Source organism: Mytilus edulis, chromosome 2 (assembly GCF_963676685.1).
Source record: "Mytilus edulis chromosome 2, xbMytEdul2.2, whole genome shotgun sequence".
Classification (NCBI taxonomy): domain Eukaryota; kingdom Metazoa; phylum Mollusca; class Bivalvia; order Mytilida; family Mytilidae; genus Mytilus; species Mytilus edulis.
This window is the reverse complement of record NC_092345.1, coordinates 30,450,212-30,460,344: the sequence shown is the minus strand read 5'-3', so window position 1 is coordinate 30,460,344 and position 10,133 is coordinate 30,450,212. Positions and strand designations below refer to the sequence as shown.

General features: G+C 30.3%; 1 protein-coding gene across 18 annotated transcripts in view; it reads right to left on the bottom strand.

Moving 5' to 3' along the window:
* Positions 1–488: 488 nt before the first annotated feature.
* The window catches only part of LOC139511924 (rap guanine nucleotide exchange factor 1-like), a 69,741-nt gene continuing 60,096 nt past the window's right edge, over positions 489–10,133 (bottom strand). For all 18 annotated transcript variants that reach the window (XM_071299093.1, XM_071299095.1, XM_071299101.1 and 15 more), the window contains 9 exons: positions 8,424–8,595; positions 7,532–7,720; positions 5,511–5,595; positions 4,943–5,037; positions 4,618–4,696; positions 3,749–3,850; positions 2,746–2,843; positions 2,216–2,347; positions 489–1,380 (listed from right to left, as the gene is read on the bottom strand). In XM_071299093.1, coding sequence (XP_071155194.1) covers positions 1,239–1,380; positions 2,216–2,347; positions 2,746–2,843; positions 3,749–3,850; positions 4,618–4,696; positions 4,943–5,037; positions 5,511–5,595; positions 7,532–7,720; positions 8,424–8,595 — 1,094 coding nt within the window. In that variant the 3' untranslated portion in view covers positions 489–1,238. The remainder of the gene's footprint in view (positions 1,381–2,215; positions 2,348–2,745; positions 2,844–3,748; positions 3,851–4,617; positions 4,697–4,942; positions 5,038–5,510; positions 5,596–7,531; positions 7,721–8,423; positions 8,596–10,133) is intronic.

Sequence of the window (10,133 nt, the reverse complement as noted above, 5' to 3'; positions counted from 1 at the left end):
TTCATGAATGTAGAAAAAAAAACATCATTTTTTGCTGTGTATTTATCAAATTAAAAAAAACTGCACTATTTACGTTTTCATGAAAATTGGCACACATAATCTTCTCATGATAAGTCATAGTTTGACATCGCGAAAATAACAATTTACGTTAGCAACGTCATTACCTTCCATGTAACTGTATCGTATGCCCTTAACATGTAATAATTCTAATTCTCAAACAAAAAATATGTTTAAAAAATCGGTAAAATTTACTTCTTTTTAAGGAGATATTTAGGAAAGAATGATATTGAAAGTTATACAAAGATTACTTTTTTTCAATATATTCACATTCTTTTGAATAATTGGTTACGTACAGATTAATTGAATCAGTATTTTTAAAATCTAATTTCAATGTATTACTCTGTTATCTCACTTGTTCGTGGTATTATGGTTTATTAATATTAATAATCATGTTCAATGACGTAACATTATAAGTTATACAATAAACTTGATCAGTTTATTGGTAAATAGACTTGTTAAATAAGTATATACATGAACATTGTATATATAAATTGAATTTAATGAAAATGTGGCTTTGTTCTATTAACTTATGATTTTATGGTCCATGAATATAAACAGAGCTTTTCATTGATGTTACTTTCCAATCCGTAATTTCCAGATACATACATGTATGAGTATGAATCCAAATACAATGCAGGACCAATACAGATATACTGATATGGGTTGTGTTAAAAACAAATTAAACTGCTTGGAGTTATATTACAAAGAACACAATTTCAACACTATCTTTTATGGTCCTAAAAAACATCGCCTTGAAAGTAATTTTAGTTGCCATGTCCTCTTTATACAAAGGCATTCCTTATACAAAACATGAACTGTTACTAATAATAAATCATTATGAGGTCACTTCTCTTTTTACCATAAGTTATAACGATTTGTTTCTTTTTCTGAAGAATCCTTTCGCTTTAACATACCATAATTAACTGCTGATATACATACAATACATAATTACTGTATAAATAAATAATACAAAACAATGGTGAAAGTTTAGTCCTGCATATCACAATTTACACTCAGATCACAGGCATTACAGAGTCTCAATAACTCTTGTAATACATGTTATCTATAGCACCTTCTGAAACACATTTGAGACATGGATCAGTCTTCTCTTCTGCTCTTGGATTGAGCTTTCATGTTTTTTTTTACCCAGGATTCCTTGTGATTCTAACATTAAGAGATCATGATTCTGGTTTGAATTCTTTTTTCTTCCCTCTTGGTTTTATTTTTTCAGAAATTTGCCATAAACTTTCTTCTGAGAGACAGTCGTCAAAGTTATTGAATACTGATAAAATCCTTTCACTCTTTTTCATCTCATATTTGCTGAAAAAAAAATAAACATCAGTATCATATAATTCATGAAATCTTAATTTAAAATAGTGAAGAAGAGATCAAAGAAAAAGTCACCTGTAATAAACGAATAATTCTTGTTTGTTAAATATCAAGTGACAAATATTTTATGTTTACTTTAGAAAAGAAACAAATTATCAATAAAATAAATCAAATGAAGCTTAAAGTACTCTTTAATTTATTCTAACCTAGAATTGAAATAGCTAAAAATTAATGTCTGTTAACTATCTCTATGCCAACTATGAAACCACCAATCACGTGCCACCAATAACCTGTCTCCCGCCCCCAAAAAAACAGAAGCTTTCAAGAATAAAAGAAAATTAGCAAATCCTTCAATCAAACTAAAGAAATGAAAGGACTTGCAGAATGAGTGAAATAACCTGAAGTCAGTTTTTTGTACTCCTACTCCAAAATCAACCAATGAAAATGCTTGATTTCATGTTAAGAGCTATTTTTGTGCTCCGAGCACTGAGCAAAGTTGTAACTTCAACCTCTGGTTTGAGGGTTATATAGGTACCAGCAGTACTATCACCAATTGTTTTTGTTTCCATCTTGTTTTGATAAGCTGAACACAAAGATTGTATAGCAATTTATAACAATTCAATTTTTACTAATCCAAGGTTTTGACGCAAGATATGCAACAAACCTTTAACCTATAGCATCATTTTATTGCTTACAAACTCATAACTATATTTTTAAATAATTGACAGATGTAAGAATATAATTACTGAATAAATTTTTGATTTTGTTTCCAATTGCCATTTCTATATTTTTCCTCACAATATTGGATAATTAGTAAAATACTTACTCCTTTTTAAATCTTCTCATGCTATCCAGTATATGGAATTGTTGCCATCGCTTAGCAAAATTAATATTGCCATCCTGCAAGAAGTCTTGATTGCCAATGTTGATAAATGTTAGGTCTTGTAAAATTAAACCACTGAAAACGAAAAAAGTTAAATGTAACTGTTAAAATCTGAATATAAATATCTGGTATGTACCACAAAGCTCTCAAAACACAACTCTTGATATCTAAAAGCCTAAACCTCTAACCCTTCAAAAAATAAACTGTTCACACATTGAGTAATTTAAATAGTATAATGTAAGTTTTGAAATCAAAATGATAACACTTTAACATGTCAACTATGCAAACAGCTGACTATGTGGTAAGGGCTTGTCATTGTTGAAGGCCATACAGTGACCTATAGTTGTAAATTTCTGTATCAATTGGTCTCTTGTGGAGAGTTGTCTCATTGGCAATCATACCACATCTATTTTTTTATATATGCAAAACTAAGTCAATGAACAGTGACTTTCTCAGAAATAAACCAAACTTACATATAAGGAATACAGGGTGGTTCTGTTTCTGCTAATGCATGTCTGTAAGCTCTGAATGAACCAGAACTGTCAATTAACTGACAAAACTCCTTTAGTACCTGAAAAATAATCACATTATATTAATCCACACTTCTGGTATCTAAAGATAAAGAAAACTTGTCATAAAGAAAACATTGGTGGCCCTCAGGCTGTTTCTGTTCTTTGATCATATTGTTGTCTCTTTGACACGTTCCCTTTTTCAATTTACAGTTTTATATACATGTACTGATTTCAGAACTATACTAAATTCAGTACTTCTTAATTGAACTAAATCCTTTCTAGTCTGAAGATCTTTTTTGAGTTAGACACTCCACTGAAGTTAAATTATTTCAGAAAATTCACTGTATGTCCTGATTAGAGTTGTTTCAACTTTATGCAAGGTTCAGTTTGGACAGGTTTTTTGTATTGGCTTCTTGTCATGAAAAAACGACTGTCAGAGCCAAAAGTTAATTGATGATTATTTGCTTAATTTTGAGTGGCAAATATTACATGCATGTTCAGAGTACAAATTAACAAATATACAATAAGCAGAATTTGCAAGGTAGCCGTCCACTGGGACACTTGGACTGCAGGGTTCTGTTTGAACAGGTTTCACTATACTGTTTTTATTTCAAATTGAAGGACTGAGCCAGTCTGTACAGGTGCATACCTGTATTTTACTCCTATTTAAGGCATACTGCGAAATTCTTTTATATTCGTGTATATTATTTTCATGGATTGAGGAACAATTGTATTTTTCATGAATATTTGAATTTCTTGTTTACCCAGTCTTAAAACAAGCCTATAGAAAATTTGTATTCATGGTAAACCTTTACCCTCGAAAAATCGATATCCTACAGACTAATAATGAACCTACAATAATGGAATACAAATATGCAAAAAGTCATGTACAAACAACTACACAGCAACTACATACTTCCTTATAATTTTCTTTTATCTTATGTATGTAACTGGACAGACTTACCTCCAAATTTGGTCGCTGCCATTCTAGTCTTCTGATTGGTGCAGAATCAACAGCAGATAAAATAGCCAAGTAGGAATTGAAATTATTTAATTTTCTAAGATGCTGAAATGGAAAGGTATATATTATATATTTGATTGAAACCTCTTGTGATATCTATTAAGAAGGTTAATAGGTGAATCATAAACATGACATAATTACCATAGTAGGACTATCACTTTGTTCTACCATAGTAGGATTATCACTTTGTTCTACCATATTAGGATTATCACTTTGTTCTACCATAGTAGGATTATCACTTTGTTCTACCATAGTAGGATTATCACTTTGTTCAAGATCAAAACAAGTAAAAAGGTAATTTTTTTAAACAAATCAATATTAAATGCATATCAGGGGAAATAACTCTGGAGAAATATATGCAAATGTTGCCAGTATTGTGGTCAATATAACAACTATAGTTTAAATTCAAATTTAGGAATATCAATCAATTGTGGAATTAATTGGCATTTTTAATGATGACATGGAACAGAGCCATAAACAGATATTTAGTTTTATTTACAACTATCAAATCCAAATTTTTTTATTTACAACTATCAAATCCAAAATTCACAATGGAGTCATCTAGTGCAGTACTGTTATTCCTATCATAATGTAATGCTCTTAAATTGTTATAAACTTAAATTTTCAAATAACTTAAAAAGGTGGATGGCAATTCTCTGACCTTCAAGCTTGGCATTTTAGCATTTTGGGCAGATGCCATCCCATCAAAATTGGTGTGACATATCTTGTTCCATTTGAATAATCAATTGAATACCTCACCAAGAAGAGGAAACTGATTTATCTATCTACCTGAAATAATTTAGAATACTTACTCTCATAACCTTAATAAACTTCATGAAATATTTTTCTCTGTCTTTTGCTTCTTCTTGAGTTAATATTCTGGTTCGTACCCTGAAATAATGGATATATTTATAAATTAGTTTAGCATTTGATGTCTTGAAACTGATTTCTATGTTAAGGTAAAACATTTAATTACACTTTTTTTTACCACCAAATCAACAGAATAAGTAATACATTATGTATTTATTTTGATTAAGTACCAGAATGACATTTCATTAAGGGTTCTGAAAATAAACATACATACTGATACAACATTTAAATGAATTTTTCTGATATGAAAATATTTTAACTACATACCAGTATGACATTTTATTGAAGTGCTCTGTAAATGTTGTCAGATTGGGACTTTGTTCTTCAGACTGTTCTTTGGCCCATAATAATACTTCTGGAATCTAAATGAATGAAAACATCCATTTTATCATTAGCAAGTTTGCATTATTTTTACCATTTTAAAATTATCTACATGCAATAAAATGGTAGCATAAATTTGCATGCTCAGAATCCATGAAACTCTTTCTGTCACTTAATATATATAAGTATACTTTTCCTTGAAATGTAATGATAAGAAAACTATTATTGATGATTGTATATCGCTGCCACTTTCAATTAAATATTTTTATTTTTAAAACTTTCACAGTCAGAGAAAACACTAATAATCTGAACAAACATCAAAATAACAGAACATATATAAATATATCTAGGTACATATATTGAGCCCTGAATTGTAAGTAGATAAATATATCTATGTACATATATTGAGCATCAAACATTCATTGACAAAATATTTACACATTTTTAATATGAATATATGAAAAGCATTAAAAAAATTCAGTTGGGAAGTTTCATCAGTACTAAGACAACTTACCTCAATTTTATGGAACAATTCAGCATCTATTAATGTCATCTGTTCGGCAATGTCATGTGACTTCACATGTAACATATCTGAGGGACTGTAAAATAATGAAGAAAACAAACTTAAAGAATGAATGAATTATTTGACAACCACAGTAAAACTAAAACATAAATAAATGATTTTTTTTTTAAATCTGTGACATGATCATGTGTCTGTCAGACCTGCCAACTTTTGAAAATCTCCATGGGGGATTTAGCGCGCGACCAGATTTTTAAGGGTTACAAATTTTTGCGATGTTTCTGTGTGCATTGTTTTTTACTCCTAAAATAGTCTCATTTCTCTTATTTTTTCTTTTCGTATACTAATGATGAGCTTGTAGGCCTTGGTTTCTTTTATTTGCATGATTCTTGTAATAATTTTGAAATTTACAAAATAACTGAAGAATACAGATTATAAATAACATTAAAAATAAAGGATACCAAGTGGAGACCCCCCTTTTCCCTCTCCAAAGACCTTCTTATCTATGAACCATGACTCAAAAGATCTAAACCTACATGTCCTAAAGTTAGAAGGATGAATACAGATTTTGATATTAATGAGAAAATGGATAAAATTTGAGTTATCTTTCTTTGTATTCAGAGGTGCTCTTATCGGCAGAGGCTTATACAGTAACACAGTAGAAGTGAATACAAAAATGGCGTCGATTTTAAATCAACAGACACATGTCTGGTTTCAAAAATTAAACGGATTTCAAGATAAACGATGTTTTCTTGAGAGTTCATTACAGTTCTCATCTTTCAGTTTATTACGATTTTGTTATGGAACTATGGTAAACGTTGCAAATTGTGCTCGTTTGATAAATTAATTAAAATTGAAAGGCTGTCTGACCGAAATTTATTTGTGTTTACAAATTAATTTTGAGGATTGTTATGACCCATTAGGTAATCAGATTACATGTATATACAACAACTAATTATGACACCTGCTGTGACTGTTGATTAGCGTAGGGTCTTTAACTTGTCATAATATGTCCCCAGGTAAAATTATAGATTTTTAAAAATTGATAAGAAAACTTCAAAATCGGTAACCAATAATTTTTTCGGGTATATTTTGTGCAAATCGGGATTTTGACTAGTTTTACGATCCCGATATCGGGATTCGGGTTGAGTGATGAAAATCGAGATGATATAGCGAAAATCGGGATAGTTGGCAGGTCTGGTCTGTGCAAAGTCAGACAGTTAGATAGTGGTTATATTTTATCAATATAATAGTGATATCTTATGGTGGTACCTAACACTACATGCTTTTAGTGCTTCATTTTTGTGCTGTGAAATTTATTGCATGTGTAATATATTATGTGTTGTATTGTTATAAATGTTGTATTGTTAAAAATGTCTCATATGTTGATTAAAAGCTCATTAGAGCTTATGTTTGTCTATGTTTGTATACCTTGCCGACTCTAAATAAAGCTTATTTATTTATTATTATTAGATAACTCTGTAAAATCAGCTAAACGTTTTAATTACACTGTGTTGTTAAGGGAATATTGAGCTTCTCAATGATCAAAATAAGTGTTTGTCAATCTGCTATATAGATGTATGTACACTTTTGCTATTTGGCTGAACATTGGTCTACCAATCACTCTGAATCTGTTTCTGAATAGGCTTCTGACATCAAGCAAATTTTGATGTCAATTTTTAAAATAAAATTATGTGTGGAACGATTCTAATTGATGGCAGACAATTTTGTACACAAATGTAAATACATCTATATTTGAATACTGTGATTATTTGTTTATTATTTGTGGTGTGTTATTGTCTTTTACCCTATGTTGACTTTTTTTCATATTTTTTTTTTATGAAATGATGAAAAATATAAGAAGATACCAATGTAAAAGAAGACTTTCCAGCTCTAACAATCCTAGCTTATTTAACAGCTTTGAGCTATATCAAAAGCATTCACAAGAATGTAAATTACTATCTGACAAAAAACCTAACCTTCTTCATATACAGCTTTAATTCAAAATATCTCACCTAGTTTGCAATGATATAGAAGACATAATTGTCATTGAAGGAAAAATATCAGCAGTTGTCTGTTTACTTTCACACTTTTCTATAATCTTTTTACGTAGAATTTTTGCCAACATTAAGTCACCTTGGCATAGCAGTTCAAAAACTAAATCCATTATCTTTTTGGTTGTGTTTTCTGCTAATTCGTTCGCCCTGAATAAAAAAAAAAATAATTATATTATACAAAGTTTTTTTCACCTGCATGGGATTATTTTGATTTTTTACAGCATTTTGTTACTGTAGATAAATTATTCATGGGATACTATTTTTCATGGATTTGATTGGTATAGATAAACCACAAGTTCTAATGTTCAACAAAGAACAAATTTTCTGAAAGATTGTATCCAATTCTGTTAGTTTGGTCTATTTTTGCAATGGTAGCCATGACACTGAAATACTGTTGTATGCAGAGTTTGTAAATCACAAAATTTAAATCACCAATTCTATAGCCAAACCTGTGCTTTTTTCCAGTGATCATTCTGATCATGAATGTTAATCAAAATTTAAGTGAGGGGATATTTTCAACATCTAATCATCAGGACAATTCCAAGCATGACTTATTACATATAGAAACCTGTCTGTTGACCTCTAAATCCCCTCAAGTTGTTTGTTATGTTGGGTTGCTGTTTCATTGATGTATATCCCATTTGTCTTTTATTCAAATAAGGCATGGACAGAACATAAAGTGATTGATGAAATTGAATGAAATAAAGTTAAAGAATGGAAACCAATTTTGGATGTACAGAAAGTAAGGATGGAGGGACGTACAGATAGATAAGGGTAAAACTTAATAATGCCCCCTCCACTACGGAGGAGGCATAAAAAATCTCTGACCAAGTTTTGTAACAGTATATACCTGACTTCATCAATGATCCGTATCAGTAAGGCAAAGCCATTACCCGCTACTTTTTTCTTTTTATCCGGAGCATGATGGAACTTTTGAAATCTGTATAGTAACTTGTCCATTAACTCCGTAGGAGTGATAAATGTTCTGTATGTTGTCAGAAACGCTTCTTGAAACAAGAAATCTGTTGAGAAAAAAAGTTGGGTGTTAAAGATACATAAATATATTCTTGTAGTGAAAATATACTGTATGTAAAACACTTCTTTAGTTGAGAATTGAGAATAACTATGATATAACAATTTAATTTATTCTATAAGGTATACAAATATAAAATAAAAGTAACTAAGTAAAGAAGGACTGAAGATTGTTAAAAAAATGACAGTAAAAGTATTTATAAACAATTTCATGTTATATGATTTGTAGTTTTTTCTCCCAAAATCTTTAAGAAAATAAATTAATGAAAATATATGAAAAATAAATGATAAGATAAAAGCAGACATTATAATGTCATTTCCCTAAAATTGAGCGTCTGCTAAACAATACCAGCTGACTAACTACTTCATGCAAACACCTAACACCTTTCAATCAATACATATACCTATACAACTATAATGATAAATATTGCATGCAAAGACAAGTTTCTCTTCTTTATTCTAAATGATAGCTGTATTTCAAGAACTGTGCCCCTTTAGCAAAGGATACAAGAGCTGTTTTTCTTCTTTGTATTTCAAGAGTTGTGCCCCTTAGCAAAGGATACTAGAGCTGTTTTTCTTCTTGGTATTTCAAGAGTTGTGCCCCTTAGCAAAGGATACCAGATCTGTTTTTTTTTGTATTTCAAGAGTTGTGTCCCTTAGCAAAGGATACTAGAGCTATTTTTCTTTTTGGTATTTCAAGAGTTGTGCCCCTTAGCAAAGGATACTAGAGCTATTTTTCTTCTTGGTATTTCAAGAGTTGTGCCCCTTAGAAAAGGATACTAGAGCTATTTTTCTTCTTGGTATTTCAAGAGCTGTGCCCCTTAGCAAAGGATACTAGAGCTATTTTTCTTCTTGGTATTTCAAGAGTTGTGCCCCTTAGCAAAGGATACTAGAGCTATTTTCTTCCTGGTATTTCAAGAGTTGTGCCCCTTTTTCTTTAGACTATGTGTAAATCATGTACAAATCATACAAACGTAGTCACTACAAAGAGCTTGCAATGGAAGGGAAACAATGTTATAACCAGGTGCTCCGCAGGGCGCAGCTTTATACGACCACAGAGGTCGAACCCTGAACAGTTGGGGCAAGTATGGACAAAACATTCAAGCGTGATACAGCTCAGAATTTGGATTGTGATCAAATTTTTGACATTACATGGTTTTTTTTTACACAAAACAAATGTCAAGATTTTACAAATCAATTAAAGATTTCTTCAAACTTTTTAAATCTAAAATTAAATAGTTGACACAGCATAGGTTTCTGACACAGAATGAATGTGGTCTAATGAACTTAAAAGTTTTTTTTTGCCTTTGAGCAATTCACTATGCTGTTGAATATTAATCCTCTCAAAAAAATGTTTGAAGAAATTTTCTTTTTATTTATGAAATCTGAAATGAGAAAAATTTAACCCCCCCCCCCCCCTTTTTTTTCACATCCCCGTTTCCCTTTTTCCAAAACTGATATCAATTCAAATTTCTAATGGAGTTTGCAACAATAACTACTCTTTTAAATACATCATAAAATATTAAAA